This window comes from Sebastes umbrosus, chromosome 22 (assembly GCF_015220745.1).
Source record: "Sebastes umbrosus isolate fSebUmb1 chromosome 22, fSebUmb1.pri, whole genome shotgun sequence".
Lineage (NCBI taxonomy): Eukaryota > Metazoa > Chordata > Actinopteri > Perciformes > Sebastidae > Sebastes > Sebastes umbrosus.
The window spans coordinates 22,435,076-22,461,471 of NC_051290.1; the positions used below are offsets into that span (position 1 = coordinate 22,435,076).

Sequence of the window (26,396 nt, forward strand, 5' to 3'; positions counted from 1 at the left end):
CTTTAGCATTCAACATGAACAAAATAACACATTAAGAGTTCTCCTAAAAGTGAGATATAGATGGCGTTTAACCCGGTTTGTTTAGCAGATCTGTAAAATAGACGACTAAGAGTTACGCTCCAGCGGTAGAAAAATCAGTTTCAACGAGACTTGAGTGCCGACAGTCAGCGTGTCCCGCACCGTCGCCTCTAGTCTGCCCGTGTCTGAGTTTTTTTCCGGCCGATTCGGCGTGTTGAATCGGCGCCTGTCGGTGAGAGAAATCACTCCGATTGGCTGCTCAGCTTAAGCGAGTCCGCCGTCCTCTCTCTTCCCGTTTCCCTTTTTTGAATGATGAACACAGACTACCCGGTGTGGAGAGTTATTTAATCTCACACAGGCGCAGAACGTCGTCGGCCGTCGGCCGTCGGCTGTCTTCTTTGCGGTGTGTTCGAGTGCAACTTTTTTGGCCGAGACACAGGCGACGTGAGGCGACTCAACGGGTGGCCTTAATCGCTGCTAGTTCTCTGATGTCAGCTTGGTGTGTCTGGGCCTTTATGGAGCCCCTAAAGTCTTGATATATATATATTAGTCTTTATATTTTGATATATATAATGATGTACAAAGAAGGGTATAAGATATTCAAACTAAATATCTTCCAGAGCTTCAGGATCGTTTTCAAATGAAAATACTGCTTTTTTCCCCAACAGATTTAAACAGTTTTTGAACGTTATTAATCTTAAAAGGAACAGTGTGTTTGAGGATTTATTGGCTGAAATGGAATATTAATAAGTATGTTTCCTTTTGTATATAATCAACTGGAAAATAAGAGTGTTTTTCTTTGCTAAGAATGAGCCGTTTATATCTACATACGTAGTCGGCAGCCATGTTTCTACAGTAGCCCAGAACGGACAAACCTAACACTGACTCTAGAGAGACACACATTCACGATTTAACGTCGGCCACCGTAGTTCTCCTATCTACACGCTTGGCACACGGGACAAGTTTCAGCTGGTTGCAATCTGCAAACCTCACCGCTAGATGCCGCCAAAATACTTTGGATTTCTGCATCTTCAGAGTTTTGAAAAGTTGTTTTCTAGTTGTCAAACTTTACTCATGTGCACCACGCAGTAATCTATCCGAGACACCTTTTAGATGACTTCATTTTCCAATTAGTCAAAAAAAGTTTAAACCGTTTTGGTCTCAATGAACACGGAGGACCAGATGTGCAGAGTTCACTGCATCTGTGCAGTTCAGAGGGCATCAAGTATGCGGTCGCTCTGAGATCATTCCCTGCAGTCAGTCGAACTTGTGACGCCCCCCCCTAAAAGCAGACTTATTTAAAGATACCTCAGCATCCCTGCTGTGCGGGGCCCTGAAACGATGCGTCCCACACAAAAGCACAGCGATAGTGACAGGCCTTCATCCGTCCAAACAAATTAAAAAAAAGAAGAAAAAAAAAGAGTGGGAGGCTTAAAAAAAGAAAGAAGGGGGAAACCAGAAAGATAGCATTAGATGAGTGAATACTGAACAAAAACAATTGTGTGGGCTACGTTAGCCGTCAGTCTTTGAGCACATGTCGTGTGGGGGAGAGTAGCGTGAGTAGAAATGCTAAATATGGGCGTATCAGTCTGTTAAAGTGTGAGAGAGAGAGAGAGAGAGAGAGAGAGAAGACGCAGCGAGCTCCTGCTAAGACTGTGATTGATGCGGGTGTTCACTCAATGTGTGTGTGTGTGTGTGTGTGAGGTTGCAGCAGGGCAAGTATGACCAGCGCGCTGCACCTGGGGCCTGCAGCTCCGGTTACTGGAAACCTCTTTACGTCACCCAGAGCCAGTGACGAACACCCTAGCATGCATATAAATATATATGTGTGTGTGTGTGTGTGTGTGTGTGTGTGTGTGTGTGTCATGAAGAGGCGCTGACAAAGAGCCGAAATGGGGGCACACAGGAGTTACCTTCGCCTTAATAGGGCTGCATGACTACTGTATGTGTTAGGAGAGCAGGCATTGGAGGCGCCACATGACCGTGACATGCGTCTTCGTGACGTACATGTGTGCATACATGCCACCGGCGCACAGTGTACGGTTCACTCTTTGTGTTTGCATCCCAGTGTCAATGTCTGTACTTTGTGCTTTTAGCTTTCACAGCGTTGTGTGTGTGTGTGTGTGTGTGTGTGTGTGTGTGTGTGTGTGTGTGTGTGTGTGTGTGTGTGTGTTGGTGTCACTCTCCCTCACCAACCTGAACTGTGCTACGGACCGTATGAGGTAAAACAAAACAACAAAAACCACCTGCGTCTGCTTCGGATAACACGAGCTGACCGAGCAGCAGTTTTCCAAAACCTCTACAAGTTACTTTCATTACTTCCTGGTGTTTTTTTTTTTTTTTTTTTAAAGGGATAGTTCGCCGTTTGCTTGATGAGAAGATCGATACCACTTTCATGTTAGTGCCATGCTAGTTAGCTTAGCTTAGCATAAAGACTTGAAACAGGGGGAAACAGCTAGCCTAGCTCTGTCTAAAGTTAACACCTATCAGCAACCCTTAAAGCTCGCTAATTAATATGTTACATCTCGTTTGTAGAGCTGCAACAGTTAATCGATTAGTTGTCAACTACTAGATAAATCGCCAACTATTTGGATCATTGATTAATCGGCAGCAAAATGGATTTTAGACACCTAAAAAAAATCTATATCAGTTTAAGTGTATGCTCTATTTAGAATATTTTCACTGGTTTATCTTGTCGTGAGACAGCTATACAGTCTGTGTTTCCAACGGGGAGCTGAAGCCGTTATCTATGCTCTCTCCAAATCCACCAGACTCCATTGAAAAAAACAGTCATTTTACCTCGCAGAACACAGAGGGTTGCTGGTCTACCGCTGTCTCAATCGGTTAGTTTGTTTGTGTTATTGTGTTGACTTTGGTTAGTTCAGATTCACCAAAGTCACAAAATACAACCAACAAACTAACAGATCGAGGCAGCGGTAGACCAGAGGTAGACCAGCGGTAGACCAGCGACTCCCGAGTTCTGCTCAGTAAAATTACGGGTTTTTTCAATGGAGTCTGGTGGCTTTGGCGAGACCATAGATAACAGCTTCAGTTCCCTGTTGAAAAGGGCTGTCTGACGGCAAGGTAAAGCGGTGAAAATATTCTAAATATAGTGTACACTTAAAGGGACTATTTGTATATGCTTTCAGAAATGCTTCTTAACAGCGACACCTGTGGCCTTGAAATCAACGAAAGTCAGCGTCGGGCTCGTGCTTGCTCGCTCTAAATAGACATGAACGAGCATCGCTCAAAACAGTGAGGAGACACACGTCAGCTAAAACCACAATATCACTCTATATTTCAGCTGCTTGGCAGTAATGTTAGCTGACCAGACGAAGGTCTCTCCATGAATCAATGTCGATACTGTGTTTGCTTCTCCTGCCTCAGCGCAGGCTGAGGCAGCGGGGCTCCGCAGCGAGAAACTCGTCTCCCTCCGCCCGCAGCCGGAGTGAACAGGGAGACACTGGCACCCGGTCGGTAACGAGACGACACGGTTTCTCTCTGGAGGAGGTGCAGCATTTATTTCTGCACAAACGTCCACCATTCACTAGATATTCTCAGAGCTACTAACTCTTCTGCAGTGTGGAGTGAGCGCGCGTTCACGTCTAGAGGTGGAGCGAGTACGCGAGAACGCGCGCGCTGTCTGAGTGAAGGCAAGCAGGCAGAGGAGCGTGGACGCGCGCATGTGTCCCGACCCGGTACATTTATACGCTTAAAAAGTTACAAACAGTCCCTTTAAACAGATTTTTTTAGGTGTCTAAAATCCGTGTTGCTGCTGCCCCCCCGTCCACAGCAGTACATCACTTTGCCCCTGTGCTGGTACTCCTGTCTGTTTCTCTAAACTGGGGGCAAGCCGACCGTCATCTACTGGAGGTAATACACTGACTATGGAGAAGTACCTCATAAAACCACACTACAAAACACCCAAACTATCCCTTAAAACTGAGTGCTCCAGTATACTTTGGATCAAATCTCTGTGAAGAAGTGTCTCCTGATGCTAAGCTAGGCTGCGTGTCCGTATAGCACTTTTTCTCCAGCAGAAATAAAGATTTTCAACTACAAGCGCTCGAAGCGGCCGCACAAAAAAAAAACTACTCGGACACTCGGAACAAATCTGCTTCATATTTCACAGACATGAGGGTGATATCAATCTTCTCATCTAACTCTCGACAAAAAAGCGAAACAGGGTATTTCCCATAAACTATCCCTTCAAACAGCTTTGCAGAGCGGCTCGGAGACGAGACAAACTTAAGCGTTCGATTTGGCAGTCGGCGTTCTTCCGCCGCCCCGCTGAGTACCGCCGCCGTCATGAATGCAAACAAAGAAATGTACCGGAATATTTGTACCTATCGCAACAAATAAATAATAATATGTGCTACAGAATATGAATGCTTTTTAAGGTTTCCCATACCGGGGCTGTACCGCAGCTGTGTGTTCCCCAAAATTGTATACTCCATTACGGGAACAAGCACGATACTTGTGCAACGCCACTTGCCGCCTCGGAGGCTAAACGAGCTCGTACCATTTAAGGGGGTAAAAAACATTCTCTACCACAACTTTATCCACGATGTATAATAACTGTTCGGTACCATATTGAGGAAGGGTTATGCATGTGGGTAAAAAAAAAAAAATAATAATAAAAGATAAAAATTAATATCTTAAATTCAACGCAACATAAAGGTTTCTGTACCATAATGCCTTTGCTTAGTATTCCAGCCTCCCTTTTTTAATACCGTATGGAAAACAACCTGATAATGGGATTATCTACGGTTCTGTTGACGCCACCCCCCCCACCCTCAACCAAAGTTCACTGACCGATGTCTGTTGAAAAAAGCAGCGCACACTGGCAGCATCGATTGTGAGGGGGGGGGGAATATCAAAAAAAAAAAACAGGACAAGATATGCATATAAAACACAAACAAAATAAAAGATGAAATACACTTATAAAAAACTGCAAGCGTTTTTGTCATCTGTTGTGATGTTGTTGTTGAAGGGAGCGGCTTCTCAGTCTGGGTGAAGAGGTCAGAGGTCACCGGCAGAGTCAAGCGTCCCAAGCAGAGAGAGGAGGAGGAAGAGGAGGAGGAGGAGGAGGAAGGTGGGGAACCTTTATCGTCCCATCGCTCAGTCTGAGGGAGAAAATGACAGAGAAAACAAGAGAGGTAAGCAATCCATCATCATAAGCTTTAAACACACAATAAAGAGGTCGGGATGTTTCTGATGACAATATAATAACTGATATTAAATGTTTTATACACATAAGTAGGGATGCACCGATACCGATACTGGAATCAAGTATCGGGTCCGATACTGTGCTCATGTACTCGTACTCGCAAAACGGCTCCGATACAACGGCACCGATACCACTTAACGGCAGCGTGACGTTAACCTCTCGTCACCATCTTTCTGGTCCTCACGCTCCACCTCCCCGACGGTGCGGGCGAGACGGGCCGGTGGTGCGCCCGACCCCTGATGGGGCAGGATCCCAATTAGGGATCAATTAGGCCCCTTTTTTTTGCATCGACAATATAACATGTTTGATATCGTCGTTGGCGACGTAGATATCGTCGTGGATTAGGGATGTCACAATACCAGAAATCTAGTAGTCGATAGCAATACCAGTGAATTTCCACGATTCTCGATAGCAAATTCGATACCACGGTTAAAAAATAAATAAATAAATCCCATGTAATGTGTACATGTGTCTAGATATATCCTCAGATTGCAGTAGTTTAAATTCACTGACATGGTGACATTTCACCATGTACAGGCTACCAGAGGTGGGACCAAGTCATTGTTTTGCAAGTCACAAGTAAGTCTCAAGTCTGTGACTCGAGTCCTAAACAGGCCATTTGAGCTCTTCACCAGATGTAACGTCATTTTAACAGCAGAGTAACTGGATCCAACTGGTGCTCAGTAACAATGTTAGTTCTTCATGGTTTTCTCCTGAAACTTGATTGGATGCTGTCAGATCGGTTCAAACTAGGTGGATCTGGGGCGTTACGTGTAAGATAATCAAATCCCAGTAACATTCACCGGAAATAAAGAGTCCAGAGTTCAATAAAAAAACACAACTTTCCAGATATTTAGCAATAAGCAACAAAAGATAGAAATTCAGTTTGTTCAGTTCAGTTTTTTTCCCTCACGAGTGAATGTTCTTCTCGAACATAAAGGATCTCTGCATCTCTGGATCTTGCTGCTGCACGGCGATGTGTGTGTGTGTCAAACTTCGACAGAGAGCGCAGAGGACCCAAGCAGCTGCATCTGGCGCTCGGTGGGTGTTAATTTCAGACCCTGCAGGCATCGTACGGTACCTTCGGAACTGTAGAAAACCGAGTACCGTCACGTGTTTTAGAATTTTGGAACCGACTTGGTACCGAAGTATCGGTTCTCGTGACATCCCTAATATGGATATCGGTGCCATCTCGTCATCGTCTCGTGTTAATCATAGAGGAAAAAAAAGGCCGTTGACTATCTATATTTTGTGATAGTTTTCGAAAAGATGTGGGATCAGCCGATAATATTTTTGTCCACTAATATATCTGTCCAGCTCTAAACATATCATCTGCTGAATATTTTAAAGTTTAAAAGGTCCCATATTGTAAAAAGTGAGATTTTCATGCCTTTTATTTAAGATTTAAGTGCTTTATAGATACTGTTTAACTATCAAAACGCTCAGTATACGGAGATACACACACAGCCCGTATTCAGAAATTGTGCATTTGAAACAAGCTGTTAGGATTTCTGTCCATTTGTGATGTCATAAATATACAATATTAAGACCATTACACTGTTTTAAATGTAAACATTCTAAATGTGTCCCAGTTTATTTCCTGGTGCAGTGTATGTAAATAACATCAGCTGACAGGAAGTAAACATGGACCCAAGCTGTTGCCTGGCAACACAATTATGTTGCAATTCCATTGAAATGCACTAAAACGGAGTGTTTCAGACAGAGGGTAAATACAGGTATATTCAGGCCGACAGTATGAGGAAAATAAAGTTGTTTTTTTAAGATTACAGTATGTAAACATGTTCTATTAGAAACTCAAAATACAAGTATGAACCTGAAAATGAGCACGATATGGGACCTTTAAGAGTTCGATTATTCACTTAAAAAGGTTATCTGAGCTCAAATTACAGAAAACTAACTAGCAACTAGTTTAATAGTTGAATTCATGTAATAGTAATTTTTCAAAGCAAAAACTTGCTAAATATTTAAGAGTTTTAGTTTCTAAAATGTGGTGATTTGCATCTTTGGGTTTAGGACAAAAAGTCACTTTAAGTAGAGCTGCAACAATTAAACGATTATTTGTCAACTATTAAATTAATCGCAAACTATTTTGATAAGCAAATTCATCGTTATGAGTCATTTTTAAAGGAAAAAAAGGAATAATTCTGTTATTCCAGCTTTTTAAATGTGACTTTGACATTTGAGGATGTTATCTTGGGCTTTAGGAAACACTGATCAGCATTTTTCACCATTTTACTGACATTTTATAAACCAAACAACTAATCAAGAAAATAATCTACAGATTAATCAACAATGAAAATAATCGCTAGTTGCCACCATAATTTTAAGAAGTCACCTTTAGGCCTCAGGAGTTTGTGACGAGCACTTTCACTGTTATCGATCATGAAAATAATCTGAAATTGCAGCCGTGAAAATAAGAAGCATTCAGAAAAGTGAAAGCTGCTCTGGCCAATGGGGGGAAAAAGTTGTTTTCTATTTTCCTGATGTGTCACACACACACACAGAGACAGAGAGACAGAGAGAGAGAGAGAGAGAGAGAGAGAGAGAGAGAGAGAGAGAGAGAGAGAGAGAGAGAGAAAGAGAGAGAGAGAGAGAGAGAAAGAGAGAGAGAAAGAGAGAGAGAGAGAGAGGGAGAGAGAGAGAGAGAGAGAGAGAGAGAGAGAGAGAGAGAGAGGAATGTGGCTGGTTCACTGACCGTGGTTTTGGACTGACAATATTAGTTGTTTTTGGACATTTTGAAGCCAAGTGGTGCCTTCTGGAATCTGTCTGGCTTTGGGTTCGCTGCAGAGGAGTCAAAACCTCACTTCTCCCAATTTGGGGGGGGATTTTCAGAGGGTAAATGCAGCCCTGCACAACCCCAAAACCTTTTCAAAGCCCACTGTTTCATTTACAAAACTAGAAGAAAAACAAAACAGTTTTTTCCCGCCTGGGCAGGCTGTCTTGGTGAATGAATTTGTTTTCACTCATGTACACAAAAAACAAATCGGGAGGTTTCACCAAGGTGCGTTCACTGTCAGAAAAAAGCGCTTAAAAGAAGCAGCCCAGATGTAAGACATCTCTGAGCGAGGCGGCGGCGGCGGCGGCGGCTTGGCTCAAACTACTCGCTGTATAAAAAGAAAAGTGTTTGCCTGGTAAATAAGTGAGCGTGGCTGGTGAACTTTGGATTCAGCTCGCTGCCAGCAGACACAAACATAAAAGTTTGTTTCCTGCCCTTCTATCATGGCCGGGGCCACCGGCTGTCACGTCGGCTTGTTTTGGTGCGGCCCCGGCGGCCCCGAGTGACCCTGGCGATGGCCGCCGTCCAGCTGGGTTATTCCACTGAGAGCGAGGCTTTGTCCGACACTACAATGTGAGCAGCACGCCACAATATAGATGCTTTGACAGGGGGCACTGCTGGAATGCTGCTGCTCTGTTTGTCAGCCACGGGGATGAAGGGTTGGAGGGTTGGAGGGATGGAGGGATGGAAGGATGGAGGGTTGGAGGGTTGGAGGGATGGAGGGATGGACGGACGGACTGATAGAAAGACTCAGCACAGCCTGAACACCAGCCACATTACAGTCAAAGGAAAGTGACCACACCTGGGAGACGCAGACAAACCTGGCAACCCAAAGAAGATGTGGCAACAACCAGCGGTAGAGGAAGAGCAACACTTCCTGCTACGTCGATGCACTGCAGAAGTTCTTCGCCAAAATAAAACTCAAGAGAAAAAAACTATTTACTTGGGGGAAAAAACTGACACTGCAAAACACGTCGGAGACCGAGAGACAACCAGCAGAGCTGCTACCAAATCAGCCTCCTCTTTTTGATTTTATCCAGTCATATCGATTATTTGAATGATTTGTTTGCTGTTTCTCTTTCATGACAGTATATTATATAGAAGAGTCATTTAGTTCTATCTAATATAAACTGGGAATTTTACATGGTTGGAAAGCCTGTTTATTTACCTTCACAATAATGTCCAACTTGTAAGGATCATGTATTTGTGGGATGAGCAGCACAGCTGATTATGTGGGGAGCGCCCAAGAAAAATTGCCAAAATGCTCTGCCAATGGTAAACAGTGTATTCTCATGAGGCTACCAGGAAGCCTGCAATGACTGCCCTTCATCGTCAGGGCCGTTGGCGCTGGTGTCGACAACACAGACAATGGAACCTGAACATGTGGGGGAATGTCATGTTCAGTGATGAGTCCAGGTTCTGTCTGCAAAAGTTGGATGGCAGGGTCAAAGTATGGAGACGACGTGGAGAACGCTATGCTGATTGTTGTACCGATGGAGTAACAGCTTTTGGTGGGGGCAGTGTCATGGTGTGGGGCGGCATCTCCCTCATTGGCAAAACAAGGCTTGTCATCATTGAAGGCCATCTCAATGCAGTGAGATATCGGGATGAGATTCTAACGACATGTTTTGGCTTCACATTTAGGAAGCTGTCGAGAGTAGAGCAATAATGCAAAGTAATAATGTATATTACCAGTTTTGCCCGTCAGACAAGCGCGTCGGCCCGGGGGAGGGGGGAGGGATCCAACTCGCTGGGCCAGAGACGGTCGCTCTGTTCTGTGTTGCAGAACCCCTCGCCCGGACCACCGTTGCTTCCCAGGACCGTGGACTTAATGACTTTTATTGTGAAGCAGCGACAGGAAATGCACTGTTTTTGCAGAGACACAGACACCGAGACAGACTAGGGACGTCACGAGAACTGATGCCAAAATTCGGAATATGTGACGTACTCCTTTTTCTACAGTACCGCAGGTACTGTCGGGGCTCGAGACTAATGGCATCCCGGGGGAATAGAAAATGTCTTTGGGATGATGTAAACTCACCATCAGCCCATTTTTCCCAGACAACTACATTGTGAACAACAAAGCCGTGTTGAAAATCGGCAGGACGAGAGCTAGCTAACATTAGCTGTTAGCCATTAGCTCCGTGCAGGACTGTGCTGCTTACCGGCTGCTAACCGCTAATGTTAACTAGCTCCCGCCTGCTGATTTCAACACGTCTGGTGCCATTGATTTATATTAAGATGCGTATACGACGCTCTAATATTCGGTAAAAATTAGTATTGGGCGAATCTAACGTTATGATGCGTTCAAATGTAACCTTGTAGAATGTCGTTTTTGGTGAACAACTTGAATACATCCAGTTGTTTGAAGGAGATGCTTACACAGCAATATAAAATAGATAATAGAGAGGGATTATGACCTGTTTAACTTCCTAACAAAAACCAGCATGGAAATGGTAATAATGGAGTGTATGATGAAGAATTTATTGTTTTACCGTGGCATCGAGTTGGTATCAAGAACCGTGGAATTTAACTGGTATCGGTATCGACTACTAGATTTCTGGTATGGTGACATCACTACGACACAGAGAGAGAGACTCTCTTGAGTTTCTCTGCAGTCCAGACGTGGACTTTGATCAAAACAACTCTCTTAGGACACAAGCCCGACTGACCTGGTCTGACCTCCGTCTCTCTCACTCACACACACTGGGGTTATAAAAACACCTGCATTAGCTAACAGCTTGTTGTGTCGTTGCAACACGGGCAGGTGTTCGGAGCCGTGACCGCCTCTCTCTCTCTCTCTCTCTCTCTCTCTCTGTGTGTGTCTCTGTCCTTAAACCCCATTCACCCAGCTGGGACAACAGATGAAAGGCATTATGGGAGTGAACAGCGAGCGTAACGTGTTGACCTGTCACGGGCCGGCGTGACAGCTGGGAGGGGGGGGCAACGGCCTTTTAAGTGCGGATCGAGGAACGAAAGCGGACTTGAAAACGATCGGTTTTCGTCCCCCCAGATCTGTTGAACAGCTTAATAATTTCACAGATTCTGGATTTAAGTTTCACAGAGCAATCGGCAGCTAAGGGGCTTATTTTGATATTTTTATTTTTACACCCTTTAAAAGGTCCCATATTATAAAAAAAAGTGAGATTTTTATGTTTTTTTTATCATAAAGCAGGCTTAAGTTGTATATAAATACTGTGAAGTATCGAACTGCTCAATCCACAGGGAAATACACACAGCCCGTATTCGGAAACTCTGCATTTGAAACAAGCTGTCAGGATTTCTGATTTCTTTGCGATGTCACAAATGTACAATATATAGACCCTTTAAACAGATTTAAACGTAAACATTCTAAATGTGTTCCAGTTTATTCCTGGTTGCAGTGTACGTTAATGTCATCAGCTGACAGGAAGTACACATGGATCCAAGCTGTTGCCTAACAACGCAATTCTGTTGCAATTTCTTCGCAATTCCGTCGAAATGCACTAAAACAGAGCTTTTCAGACAGAGGGTAAATACAGGCATATATACCTGATCAGGATTATTCCAGATAAGACTGGAAAAATATGATCCATTGTTTTATATACATCAGTGGATTAATTTCCCTTTTTCCAGACCTCTGAATCGCTGCCCACATCTAAAAATATTGTTATTAAAATAGGTCTGCTGTTGTATAAATTGATGACTGTTTTCCTGGTTGCAAAAAAACCCATTAAAACCAATCAGAGCTCAAGTAGGCGGGCTTAAGAATGGAGACGTCATCTTGCTGTGCCAGAGCGAGTCAAATATAGAGGTGGGGGTAAAAAAAATATATTTATTGTGATTTTTTTTTTTACACTTTTTTTAATCGATTTTTAACACCTGAATTGATATATTTGCTTCATTTGAGTCTAGCCAGAAATAGAAGGAAGTTGTTTCTTTTATTGTTGTAGTCTGAGTAACGTGACGTCATATCCGTTTCAAGAAAATACCTCTAAATTAAGAGGGAAATGTCTTTATTCTTAGATTTTTGGGTTGCCAGTAATTATTTTTTTATGAATAATTCCTGACAATGACTGATATATTTGACTTCAGGACGTCTCTGAGTACATACATACTGAAATTCAAACATTTTTACTGGATAAATATAGAGATTTTCCAAAGTAAAAGTCCCTAGAAGTGTATGATTCAACTTTTTTCCCATGGTCTAGTGTTAAAAACAAAAATCACAATAAATCATAATATTGAATCACAATACTTAAAAATTGCAATAAATATCGAATCAGCACCTGAGTATTGTGACAGTACTGACTCATAATAAACTTTTATTGTCCAGTAGGGCTCAGGTGATGAGACGACGTAATCGATAATAAAAACACGTTGATTTACGTAACATAAAGATATAACTATATCGCAATAGAAGCAATAGAAAGATATATGCAAATCATTTTATATTGTTTTGATGATATATATATTGTCATATTGCCCAGCATATTGGAAATGACTTATCACAGTTTATTATATGCCATGCACAAACACTATTATCGGGTCTATTGTCTTGTTAAATTTGTTTTTACGAGAAGATGATTGAATAAAATATTTAAAAAACACACACACACACACACACACACACACACTTTGTGTAATAAAGTTATGCAACGTCACATTCCAGTGAGTCGAGGGGTTCTCTAGTAAAATCCTGCTTTATCATTCCCGTATGTCTGAGAGAGACAAAAAGCATAAAAAAAGAAAGAAAGCAAGAGGAACATGAAGGAAGAAAAGACATGAAGAAGAAACGGGAGTTCCTGCAGAGAAGCTGGAGCCCTCAGTGATTGAGTAATGCTCAGGACCACCTATGAAATCTACACTAAGAGTAACTAAAAACCTGAGACCACATAGCTGACAGTGTTTAGGTCCATTTATTACCGATGAGACACAACATGTCCCTCTGAGTAGGCGCTGCAGGACGTTCCACTCTTTGGTGTCACGGAGCTCAATTATTAACCGTGACTTTGTTTAATTTGCAAGACTCGAAAAACTTCCCTTCTCTACTTCAATGATAGTTTCTTTCTTTGAAACCAAGATGGCGACGGCCAAAAACACATGCGGTGTGTTCCAATTCGCATACTTCTGTACTTACACTCACTATTTTGAGTGCATAAGTGCGTTCCAATTGGGAAGTACAGCAAAATGCAGTGCACTCAAAGTATCCGGATGTTGTACTCAAAACGGTCAGATCGTTGAGTGTGGAAAGCTGGACACTTTCCACACTCAACTGTCGCCATCTTGGCTACGTAGCGGAAGGGGCGGGGCCACGACCACTATTCAAACATACGTAGATAACAGAATAAAACAATACAATACGTAAACAAAAAAAAAATTCAGTTTTGTATTTATGACACAATTTCAATACTTGTATCAACTATTAAGGTTTCTTGACTTCCATAACCTTTGAGCTGAGGTTGTACAGATTTTAGGGATATGAAGCATATGAAGATACTCCCAAGAAATGACATCACACTAAGCAAAAATACCAATGTAGGCACCGGCGGACCATTTCTAACCACAAAACAGCAGCAGATTCATTTTCTATCAAAGTTATCGACTTCTTTGAAAAGCAGAAAACTGAAATCCAAACCTCTGGGAAACACCTCCTTAAATTCAGTAATACTCCAGGAATTCATTGACCAATGGGAACCCTGCTGGCGCCAACCCGTCCAGGGTTAGGGGATCAATTCCCTGTTTAGCTCAATGGACACCAACACTGCCGGGGTTTATAGATTCCCATGCTCTTCAGTGCGGGCCACCCATGCTAAGAGCCCATCTAGCATGTCAGTGCTTTGAATTAAGGTGCTCATCAAACAGTGGGAGTTATTTTAACATGATGTATTTACTAAATAGACACTAAAACAGGCACAACCTCTGTGGGGCTTTTAGAGAGCCGTAAACGTCCCTGTGACGTTCAGAATGGCTGCTAAAATCTAAATTGCTTTGTGTGCATGCATGATGGTTAATAATTCTAACATCTGTGGGCATGTATATCTGGCTATTTAAGAGAGACCTCTGCATGCAACACACTGAGCAAAAAGGGGGGTCCTGTTACGAGTATGCCTCGGACCGGCCCATAAATTCATGTCAGTCTGGAAATAGACCTGTAAATATAGAAGGGCCTGGCTGTGGAGGTGGGAACGAGAGAGGAAAGGGCAGCCTCGTACCATCTCCTCTCACATCTTACTGCTCAGCCCTCGCTCTCGGAGAGATAACCCTGCCTCACACTCTGACTAACCCTTTACCACCTCTTATCCACTTGGGGGCGGGGGAGCGGGAGAAAAGGGCAGGTTCCCACCGTTGTCACTTACATCTAAAAAACTTCCTCTCCTGAACCAACTTTAACCTTTCGCCGCCTTGTAGGCATCTGGCGTTCTTTCATGTCATCCTCCTAAAGGGCGGCAACTAGGGATGCTCATTTTGGAAAAAATTCTTAACCGATAATCGACCCTCATTAACCAATTATTAACCGTTAACCAACAAGATTTGTGCCTCGCACCAGCTGCAGGAGAACAACAGATATTGGTTGACGGGAGTCTCCAGTTCACCGTCCGGGAGCGTTAACTTAGCAGCTACGATGCTGCGTGTAGTGTCGCGGACATGCAGCCACTTTCCCAGTAAAAGTCTCCACCACACATTTAGTTTAGTTTAGCAGGTTGTCAGCTGTGTGTCTGTCCGGCGTAACTTTAGTGAGTGTCCAACAAACAGTGTGTGTATTTGTGCTACGTTAGCAGCTCTAGCATTGCCGGAGGCTTCGTGCTTTCCGCCGCCGCATACGTAGTCTGAGTAACTTTAGTGAGTGTCCAACAGACCGTGTGTGTGTGTTGGTGGTGAGAGTGAGGTTGTTGGTGGCGTTCTAGCTGTGATCGTAGGTATAGCAGTGTGTGGACAGTTTATTTGTCGGTGAATAAATGCTACGAAACTACAACTCCTCCGCTCCGCTCAAGCGAGCTGGAGACCGGAGCCGACTTCCTGTATCCTGCAACTCCGGCTCCGCCTCTTAAGGTGGGCTGTTAAGGTGGACCAGCTTTTTCATTAAAGTGACGAGCTGCTCCTCTGAGCCGCTCAGCTTTTGAATTAATTATTAACATTTCTTTTAACCGTTTTAACCGATAGCGTTAAACAGTTCAAATGCTTAATGTCGGTTAACATTTAATTATTAACATCCCTAGCAGCAACTAACCATTATTTTCACTGTCGATTAATCTGTCGATTGTTTTCGCGATTAATTGATTAGTTGTTTGTAGAGACGCAACGATTAATCAATTAGTTGTCAACTATTAAATGAATCAACAACTATTTTGATAATTTATCGTATTTGTAATTTTTTAAACACTGATCGATATTTTTCACCATTTTCTGACATTTTATAGACAAAAACAACTAATAGATTAATCCAGAAAATAATCGACAAGGAAAATAATGGTTGGTTGCAGCCCGACATTTAACACTTTAGTTTGGCTTCTTTTGTTAAATGAAAAACATATATATATATTTTTGCAGAAAAATATGTTTGAATTTCTCAAATTCATTCTGGTTTTGGCCCCAGGTATCATGTTGGCTCCACAGTTGTGACCAAATCAACGGTATGAGTGCTGTTACGAGGCTTTCTAATTAACAGATTAACTGAATTAATGGATGTATGTGTGTGTGTCTGAGGTTTATAATTTAACCTGTAAAGTGTGCAGAGCCCTTAAACTGATGGTACACTATGAACACAATGAAATTAAAGTTAAAGTTGGATCATAAAAATGTAAAATTTCAAGTTGTATATACTATTTCCAGTCAGCAGAGAAAGATTTTATACAAACTATTAGAGCTGGACCAATTATTCGATTAGGTGTCAACTATTAAATGAATCTCCAACTATTTAGATAATCGATTAATCGGTTTGAGTAATTTGTTAAGAAAAAATAGTCTAAATTTCTCTGATTGCAGCTTCTTAAATGTGAACATTTTCTGGTTTCTTTCCTCCTCTGACAGTAAACTGAATATCTTTGAGTTGTGGAAAAAAAATAAGACATTTGAGGACGTCATCTTGGGCTTTGGGAAACACTGATCCACATTGATTAATCTGATTAATCGATTAGTTGTTTGGTCTATAAAATGTCAGAAAATGGTGAAAAATATCGACAATGTAGAATATGTATCTGCAACCTCGATGTAAACCTCCATGTGTTCACCCATTTAACCCCCACGCAGCTGAATTCATGTTTTATCTAATATTCACAACAACATTTCATAGGATCAAACTAAATTTCCTTGACAGCTGGACAGAAAGCTAGTCCCCCCCCCCTCTGGGTCAAGGATCCAGGTGTGCCTGTATCAGTTCAACACCGCAGCTGAGAGGAAGTGCATTCCTGGGTGATGATGATGCGTTTCCTCCCGGCCCCGCTGTGTGCCTTGACACGCTGCCGCCGCAATTACGGCGCCACATCAAAGGCTGCCTGCCATGACTCAGCGCGTATAAACACACACACACACACACACACACACACACACACACACACACACACACGCCTACCTAGATGCAGACCAACACATACACACACACACACACACACACACACATAACGCAGACTGTGTGTGTGTGTGAGCATGGATTAACATTTTTGAACGTTGCCTTGAACTGCATGAACCAACACACACACACACACACACTTAATGAACCTGCTGGCAGCAGCTGAAAACAAAAGTACACACAGACAGACGGACAAACACACACAATAGGATGTGCTTGAGCGCTTTGAGTGTCAGTTGATCTCCACACATTCAGCACTGATTTACCACACACACGCACACACACAAGCACACACACAAGCTCTTTCATCTCCGTTCAGCACCACGATAAACAAATGAGTCAGTCGGCGTTTGCAGAGAATCCTGAGTCATGCACACACACACACACACACACACACACACACAAAGCGAGACACTAAAATTCGGGGAGGAAGTGAGGGAGGAGAGTATAAGAGAGGACGAGTGGGTGAAATAGAAAAAGGAGGTGATCAAAGAGGAAGCGAAAGACTGAGGACGGAGTCAAAACATCCTCTTTTTCGCCCTCTTGATACGTGCACGCCGTCTCTACCACACCGGCTGTAGACCTAACCTCAGCACTAAGAGTTAGTGGCACACACGCACATCCATGTCTGGACTTTAAAGCCGCAGCATGTCTCGCTGCATGCTACAGTACAACTACAAGTTCAAGGAAATGTAGTATTATTCAATATATGTATATTCCAATGCAAATTACATTAGATAACGGTGACATTTAAAACAAAAAAGAGGTACTGAAAATGGGAGAAAAATACATTCCACCTGATTTTGCCGACAATTTCCGGGGTTTTTCAAATGGAAACGCCCACTTAGCCGTTAGCAAAAAGCAGTAACGTAGGTTACCACAGTAAGCTTATCAATAAGGTAATGAATAATCTGATCGCTAGCACTAGCTAAGTCAGCTGTGCTAAGTTTGGAAATAACTAAAAGGGTTAGTTCTGAAGTGGGGTTATGTCTAAGCTATACTCCCGTGTTCTGTGAGATAAAATTACTGTTTTTGTGAATGGAGTCTGGTGGCTTTGAAGAAAGCCATATAACAGCTTCAGTATCCTGTCGGAAAGAGCTGTCTGACGGCGAGGTAAAGCAGCTGTAGACAGAAGCAGCAGAAAAACATATTTTAGTCTCCTAAAAAGGAATCCGTTTAAGTGTACGCTATATTTTAAATGCTTAACTTCGCCATCACACAGCCCTTTCTGACAAGGAACTGAAGCCACCAGACCAGACTCCATTCACAAAAGCAGTAATTTTACCTCACAGAACACGGGAGTTGCTGGTCTACCGCTGCATCGATCGGTTAGTTAGTATGTGTTGTTGTGTGACTTTCGAATCCGAACTAACGTGTCCTGCGAGGTAAAATGACTGTTTTTGTGAACAGAGTCTGGTGGCTTCCCCGTCTGAAAGGGCTGTCTGATGGCGAGGTGAAGCGGCTGTGAACTATAATCTTATTTTTTTATACAAACTATTAGAGCTGCAACGATTAATCGATTAGTTGTCAACTATTACACTAATCACCAACTACGTTGATAATCAATTAATCGGTTTCAGTAACTTTTTAAGAAAAAAGTCAAAATTCTCTGATTCCAGCTTCTTAAATGTGAATATTTTCTGGTTTCTTTCCTCCTCTATGACAGTAAACTGAATATCTTTGAGTTGAGGACAAAACAAGACATTTGAGGACGTCATCTCGGGCTTTGAGGAAACACTGATTTAAACCATTTTCTGACATTTTGTAGACCAAACCACTAATCGATTAATCAAGAAAATATTCGAAAGGTTAATCAACAATGAAAATAAGTTGCAGCCCTACACGTTAAAGCCTAAATGATTATCTGAGAAAATTATCTGCAGATTAATCAATGATTAAAATAATAGCTGTAACAAACTATGGCCTCAAAATTGACCCCAGAGTTTAATTAACACCTCAAAACATGAACACAATGGAGCTTCAGTGACAGATGCCATAATGCTACCTGCTCCTGCTGGCACTGCACACATCCCTGTTTTGTGTAAATAAATATATTTTTTCCAAAGATGTAGAAAAGTGTCTTAAGTGACAGCCTTACAGCAGACAAAAGGGCTGCGAACACCCACACATGAAGTACACTGTGCACACATGCTGACACAAAGAAAACAGCGGCACGTGCACAGACAGGCACAGAGAGCTACAAACACAGGAAGTCTTTTTGGGTGATTCAGTCCACACTTGACCTCAGATAAACCTCAGTTCATTCAGCAAGCTAATTGTCTACCAGTCTGCTTGCACACACACACACACACACACAGACCTCAAGATGAACCGCGTATTGGTGCCACTTCCTGCACCAGCACACTGTTATAGCCCAGACTTCAGCTCCCTGGACAGATGCCTTCAAAGACAACGTCTGGCTGCTCAAAAAGCGCCTGAACGCAGCCTTGTCAAGATCACAGAGACTTCATCCAAAATAGATTCACTAGAGGAGCTGCAAATTGATATAATGCGACTAATAATAGCACGCAGCACTTAGGGATATTTTTTCCTCACTGAAATCCAAAATAACTGTAACACTTGCTCTCTTTTACGCACACACACGGCAAGACACTAGATTTTTCCATACACTTGCTGGCTTTTGTGTAAACTCGAGAAAACCAACGAGAGTTTTCCTGCTAAATATGAAAATAGAAAAGAAACTTTAAACAATGGCTGTCAGAGGAGACAAAATGTAGCATTATTTGTTTCCCAGTAACCCACACTTGCATCAAAGAGTATAGAAGTTTATATAAAAGAGACAACTCCAGTTGCTGCTGCTGCCATTTTGGACTGAAATTGCTTATTATATGTAAAGTGTTTTATTGTTCAACACAGGTCATTTCGGTAGAATATGACAATATAATTGAAATATTTTTGTTTTACTTTTGTGTGGCACTTTTTAGGTGAACGTTTTACCTGCTTCTGGTAGTTACTTTCTGTCCAAAATGGAGGAAGCGTAGCTTTGCTGCTGGGCGCTGACGTTGCAACGGAAGGAACAACTGACTTTCACCTTTTGGCAATATACGTTCTTTGCTTGTATTTACTCACCCTTGGTTGTAGTGGTGACTCCATCAGATTTGGTGAAGTCTATACTGGCGTAGGCTCCGTTCTCCGGCAGAGGCACCGCCCCCGCCCCCGCCGCCACCGAGCTCCCGTTGCTGCTACCAGCTCCTGACGCCATGGCTCCCGTATTACTCCCGTCCTCCCTCAGCTCCAAGGCAATGTAGTTCAGTCCGTTCTGGTAGCCCACAGACATGTTCCTGCACATCCTGCCGCCTCCAGCCCCCGAGGAAGAGGAGGATGCTGAGGTCCCGGAGGCTGGGCCCATTTCCATGGCTCTTACTGGAGCATGAGCCGTCGAATCCCCTAGACCCTCCATTGACACCCACATACTGTCAAAAGAAGCAGAGCTGGCCCACCTGGAAGCCTGACCCTCCGTTAGGTAAGAGCCGTTGGGGGCCGTGGTGTTGGCCGGTGTCGGGTGGGTGGCGGAGGAAGAGGGGGGAAGTCCTCCCCCAGAGGGCGTTGAATTAGAGGAGGACGTGGAGGAGAACGTCTCCGAGCTGTGCCTCCTCCTGCCTTGGGGGTCGGCCCGAACCACCTTGGGCTCCAGCTGTTGTGTCGGCACCCTTCCTGGGCTTGACGGAGGGAGAGGGGGAGAAATGGATGAGGGGGAGGCATGGCCATAACGTCCCTCTATCACGCAGAGATGCTGCAGCATGGCCGTGGGGCTCGTTTGCGTCCTCTCACCTCTGCTGAGGTTAAACGTCATGTCCGTGTAGTCGTCCCCCATTGACCTCCAGTGGCCTCCGGCGGGGACTCCAGGGGAGGCCAGCGCCCCAGGATTGCTAGCCAGGGGCCGGATATAGCTGGGTGGGTTCCAGGGGGCGACAAGGCTGGGTCTGGGTGACTGATTTTTACCCAGACATCCAGCGCTGTCCTGCTGGTCTGCCGCTACCTCCACACTCATATAATCCTGGTGAGGAGAGTGACGGTGTTCATTGGATCCGAGGGAAGGCGCTTCGTCTTGGGCAGAGAGAGGATAAGCAGGGGGCTGTTGTTGATGGGGGTAGTGATCCCCAAACTCAATGTTAATATACTCCCCAGGACTGGAGGGCCCTTCAGAGGAGCTGACAGTAGCAGGGACTGAGGTGGAGGTGCCTGCTGACGCCGTGGAGGGCTCACTAACCCGCAGTGGACCGTGGAAACTTCTCCTGCCTAAAGGGAGGCGGTTGGGCCTCACGACCCGTCGGTCGGCCATCGCTGCGGTCGTATGGTGAGCGCCATAAGGCGGGGGTGGGTGAGAGGGGGTGGAGGTGCTACTACCTCCCCCACCCCTCTTCTCTGGCGTTGACGTGGAAGCTGTGGCAACAGATGAATAGACGGGCTTGGCAGGAGAACTCATAGGAACATACTCCCCATACTCTTTCTCATCTCGCTCTCTGGTGGGGGCCTTGTAGGAGCGAGGGAGGGAGAAATAAGGGCTGTAAGACTTTGGGGTGCCCTCAGGTGTACCAGGTGTGTAATACCCACTGCTCCCTTCATTTGAGAGCTTGCGCCCCCCACTGCTGCAGTACGACATGTCCATATATTCCCCATTCTCAGGTCTCTCTGCTATGCTGTCACTCCCGCTGGCGCCTGTCATGCTGGAGCTACTGTGAGGGCTGGGAGAGGCCTGGCCTGGGGAAGGGGAGCTGCCGCTGCCCCCTGGGAGCATCATCATGTAGCCGTGGGAGTCTGTGGAGGATTGGGACTGGAGCTGGGCTGAACGGGGACCTAAAGCTGGACTGTGAAACTGCGGGGAATGGGAGATGGGATGGGAGTGAGAGCTGGGTTGCATAGGCATATAGTCGGGAGGCGTGTCCCGCGGCGACGCAGCCACGCCACACATCATGGGCATGTAGCCGCTGTCTTCCTTGGCAGAGGCAGAGGAGGAGAGGGGCGGGCGCTCGCTACCGGCCTCCGTCCGGGAGAGCGTGGAGGGACGGCTCTGCTGGCTGTGCTCGGAACAGGAGCTGTAGTCAGAGCGGAGTGAGGAAGAGGAGGATGACGGCCCACCGCGAAGCAGCCCGCTGCCAAATGGCAACACAACATCTGACCCCTCATCCAATGAGAAGTTTGTCTGGGTCATTTTCTGGTAAACCGCTACTCCAGAACCGCCTGTTGCACCACCTGCTGGTCTGGAGAAAGAGTGTGTCCTCCTCCTCAATGATGATGATGAAGAAAAGCGCTCATCCTCTGTTGTCGACGTGCTCTCGTCCCGTGGCGTGTCACCGCCACTGTTGTTTCCAGAGCTCCCACTGGTGCCAAAAACCTCCCGGTTCCAGCCCATGGCCATGTAATCATTTAGACAGTTCTCTTCTCTGATTGGTGGGGTGTTGCCCAGGGAGTCTGGCGTGTTACTCCGCACCCGGAAGTACCGGAAATCACCGGGACTGGAGCCATACTCATCTGAGGAGTTGAAGCCGCCGTCAGATGGGGAGCCGCATATCGAGGCGCTTGACGGGCGGGTGAGCGTGTCGGAGACGGAGCCATGGCCGCTGCTGGAGGAGACGCTCACTGGACTGGTGGTGGAGGGGAAGTGGGAGACTGGCAGCGAGGCGGAGCGGGCGTGGTAGGTGGACGACGACCCTGGGATGGCTCTGACATAGCGGCCGCTGCCTGTGCTCGTGCCAGCGTTTCCTGTGGCGACACCACTCCCACTGCTACTGCCACCCCCTTCCTGACGACCATGATGTGCCCGTGCCGAGTTAAGGTGAACCAGACTTCCTGTGGCGGAGCGGAACGGCCGGTTCATCGTCCCCTCGCCCTCACTGGATGTTCGGAAGCGATAACCACTAGCTCCAGAGCTCTTACTTGACGGCGGCGTGCCGACGACCGACTCCGTCCTCGACCGCCGCTGCAGTCCCGTCTGGCTCGGCGGCAGGTTGCCCAAGTGGCGCCGCGTTGTGATAAACGGCATGGGGTTGGAGCCTGACGACTGGCTCTTACTCCTGGGCCGAAACTCTGCAAAGGCTTTCAGGGCTTTCATCGTCTCCAAGATGGTCTCATGCATGTTTTGCGCCACGACAGAATCGTCCACCTGCATCCATATCTCCCCGGGTCCGATAGAGGAGGAGCGACCCACCTCGATGAAAAAGAAGCTTTCTGAATGTCCACAACGTCTGATATTCATCAGCTGGAGGTTAACACAGGGCGTTTCAGAGTTCAACTTTACGAGGTGAATGGTTTTAGTTGAGAGGCATAGCCGGTAAACACCTGTGAGGTTTTTAGTTTGACCCAGTCCTTTAGGTTTCACATTCACCTGCCACACCTCTTTAAACACGGTACCAGGGGTGACTGTACCATATCCATCATCTAGATCATCGGAATCAACGTGCCCTTTTTTGCCCTCACTCATCAGCTCACTGACAGCTACGTACCAGTCCTCTTGCTCCTGCTCGTTTTCAGCCACAATAGCAAAGTACTCGTCCTTAGTGTAAAGGGCAATGAGGTGTTTGTTTTTGGAATCCGCCCTTTTGTTCACCGTGAAGCACTGGTAGAGGTAAATAACCCTTTTCGGCGGAGAAGGGGCGACCGCTCCACCGCTGGCGGCGGCCGCGGCAGCAGAGCGCAGGCAGCTCCTGAATTTCTTCTCGCTGTCGTAGTACTCCAGGCGGCTCGGCCCGAGGTGGCTGGCAGCCCGCAGCACAAAAAACCTCTTGTGTCCGTGTTTTTGCTTTCTTAAATAGCCACATTTGCGAATATCATCCACAGCGTCCGAGGTGTTAGCGACGTTCACAGCCGCGTATACATGGCTGCTAGCGGTGGAGGAAGCGGCGGAGGAAGCGGCGGGCTCTTCAGCGGTGTGTACCTGGCTGAGAGACGAGGACGAGGCTTTCCTTCCTGCGGACTCTGCGATGCTTTCTCCGGATAGATGCTGCGGAGCCAGCTGGTAGTGATGATCCTTTGGCGGGTGGTGGTGGCTGAGGAGGTGATGGTGGAGGTGGAGGTGGTTGGAGGGCGGTAGATGTTGATGGAAGCGAGAGCCGCTGCCGCCGCCGCCGCCGACATTAATTACCGGGGAAGGGGGTTCCCCGGCCGAGCCGTCTCCGTTTGCGGCCGCGGCTTTCGTCCCCGTGTCCCTCTGCTGCGTCTCCAACATCAACATCGCTGCCTTACCTTCCTGGTAATTCGTGAAATTTGCCATCAGAGAATACAATCAAAGGTCACTTTACTAGCAAGCTAATCCGAGTGGACCTAGACCCCATTCTTGTTGTGGGAGACGAGCTCCCGAGTCCGGCTAGGCCAGCTAACTCGCACGGCTCAGATCTGCAGTCCACACGGACCGGCTTTGTTATTCCGTCAAAGAACAAGTCCCTTCGCCGGTTTGCTCCGCAGCGAGGCGGGGATTCCACAGCGGGCTTTCTTCACGGACTGAATCCTACCGTGTGCAACATGACCACGCTCAGCCGCGGCTCTGAAAGCGGGAGGATCCGGCTAGCTCGGTTAGCAACCCGTTCCCTTCTCCTCCGGTACACATCTCTACGGGCCAGAGCACAAACAACACATGACCCTCTGCGTCACACACCAAACGGGAGGAACAAAGACTCAGACACGGGCTCTGATTGGACCATCAGTTTGACTGACATTCCGTGACAGGAGAGCCGGCCAATCACTGTAAGATATTAGTGCCTTGCGTCAATAGCTGTGACCAATCATATCACACGGAGTCTTATAGAAGTTAAAAATAAGGCGGTGACTTTGTATGGCTGATCTGGAGTCTGTCGTTAGGTTTTACAGCAACTGTGTAGACGTAGAGAGCTGATCCCAGAGCTGCAGACAGGCCAAAGAGACACCAGGAGTCTTCTCCCTGTCGCTGGGAGCAGACACAGGTCTTGGGTCAAGTCTTTTAGATTTTTACTTTTATTTTAGACATAATAATAATAATAATAATAATAATAATAATGATAATAATAATAATAATAATAATAATAATAAATAGTCAATGACAATATATTAATAATAACAACTGATAATAATAGTAATAAATTGTTAATAACAATGTATTAATAATAATAACAATGATAATTCTTCTTCTTCTTCTTCTTCTTCTTTTTATTATTAATAATAATAAATCTTTTTTTTTTTTTAAATCTTTAGCCTTTTTATATGAGCCATTACCCTGACATCAAATCAGTCTTGATCAGTGGTGTAAAATAGCCAAACATATTTATTAAATTACTGTACGTAAGTACTGTGTACTAGTATTTCCATTTCATGCCGTTTCCAAATATTGTACTTTATATGCCACTATATTTATCTGACAGCTGTACAGTAGATACAAACTACTCTTCTGATTAATATGAATTAATATTATAATAATATATATAATATTAATCAATTTGAGTATTTTTTTATGTCACAATTCTCTGATTTCAGCTTCTTAAACGTGAATATTTTCTGGTTTCTTTACTCCTCTATAACAATAAACTGAATATACTTGAGTTGTGGACAAAACTAGGCTTTGGGAAACACCAATGGACAATTTTCACCATTTTCTGACATTTTATAGAACAAACAACTAATCAATGAATCGAGAAAATAAACAACAGATTAGTTGACAATGAAAATAATCAACAGATTAATCGACAATGAAAATAAACGACAGATTAATCATCAATGAAAAAAAACGACAGATTAATCAACAATAAAAATAATCGTGAGTTGCAGCCCTAATTTTACATACAAAACATATAGTTGGCTTATGAGCAGCTAATAAAATATGATGCATTATTGATTAAACTACAGTATATAAAGTAGCTGGATTTAGCTATACTGCAACAACTGCAACAGCTGCTTACACATTAATACATCAGTAATAATAGTAATAATGAGTACTTTTACCTTTGTTACTTCAAGTACATTTTTATAATCCATGATAATAATAATCCAGTCCATGTATATCCATCCAGTATTTATTTCTTTGTACTATTCGTATTGTTAACAACTTCCAGAACACTTGACTTGTATATAGACTTTTTATTTTTATAATTATTATTGTATTCTTTTATTCCGTTATTTCTATTTTGTGTAAGTACATTGACAGAGCTGCATAAAACCGGAGTCAAATTCCATGTATGTACATACCTGGCAAATAAACTTGATTCTGATTCTGATGATAATTAAAACGTTATGAATATCAAAATCAGAATCGCTTTATTTGCCGAATGTACGATGTACACAGGAATTTGACTCAGTTATACAGCGCAGTAAAAAAACAATAAATTTAAAAGGTGAATTGAAAAGTTAAAGACAGATAAATACAATAATTATATACACTTAAGAATGATAAAATGCTACATTACGCTACATGTACTGTGTCATATAAATAGAAACACATTTTGATTAAAAGAATATCAAAAATACACATAAAAAGGCTAAAAATGGGAGCATTAAAAACAAAACAGAATGAGAGACAACAGATAAAATATATGTTTATAAATGAATACAGGTAAATACATAACAAATAAAACTATAGGTGAGGTCAAATATAGGCTAGTAAAAACAAGTTTGAAAAGATAAGTTTTAGTTTGAAAGTTATAAGATTACTGTACTTCACTTTTATCTGAAAAATTCTTATACTACTGTTACTAGTAGTAAGATGTGTGCATTTCAATGTAATGTTCTCTCCATAGGCCACGTCTATGTGGCTAGATTGATCTCTAACATTGCAACACTTTCTATGATCTTATCAATGTTGTGCATGTATTCCTTATTCT

At 44.2% G+C, this 26,396-nt stretch overlaps 1 protein-coding gene across 2 annotated transcripts; it reads right to left on the reverse strand.

The window, feature by feature from the left end:
- Positions 1-4,615: 4,615 nt before the first annotated feature.
- On the reverse strand, positions 4,616-24,571 carry LOC119481600 (insulin receptor substrate 2-B). 2 transcript variants are annotated; one of them, XM_037758700.1, is made up of 2 exons: positions 19,684-24,568; positions 4,616-5,144 (listed from the first exon to the last, which is right to left on the reverse strand). In XM_037758700.1, exons 1-2 carry the CDS (start codon positions 23,822-23,824, stop codon positions 5,140-5,142), a joined length of 4,146 nt encoding a protein of 1,381 aa, XP_037614628.1. In that variant the 5' UTR covers positions 23,825-24,568; the 3' UTR covers positions 4,616-5,139. The 2 variants fall into 2 exon arrangements, with proteins under 2 accessions (XP_037614628.1, XP_037614627.1); XM_037758699.1 differs by lacking the exon at positions 4,616-5,144 and adding an exon at positions 9,622-9,911 and having other exon boundaries at positions 19,684-24,571.
- Between the last annotated feature and the right edge of the window lie 1,825 nt (positions 24,572-26,396).

Excerpts from the sequence above, each read along its gene's own strand:
- LOC119481600 (XM_037758699.1), bottom strand. The coding sequence starts at position 23,824 with ATGGCAAATTTCACGAATTACCAGGAAGGTAAGGCAGCGATGTTGATG. Across the intron at positions 9,912-19,683 it reads AGTCACCACTACAACCAAGG|TGCATTTCCTGTCGCTGCTT; the intron begins GTGAGTAAATAC and ends CTGCAAAAACAG.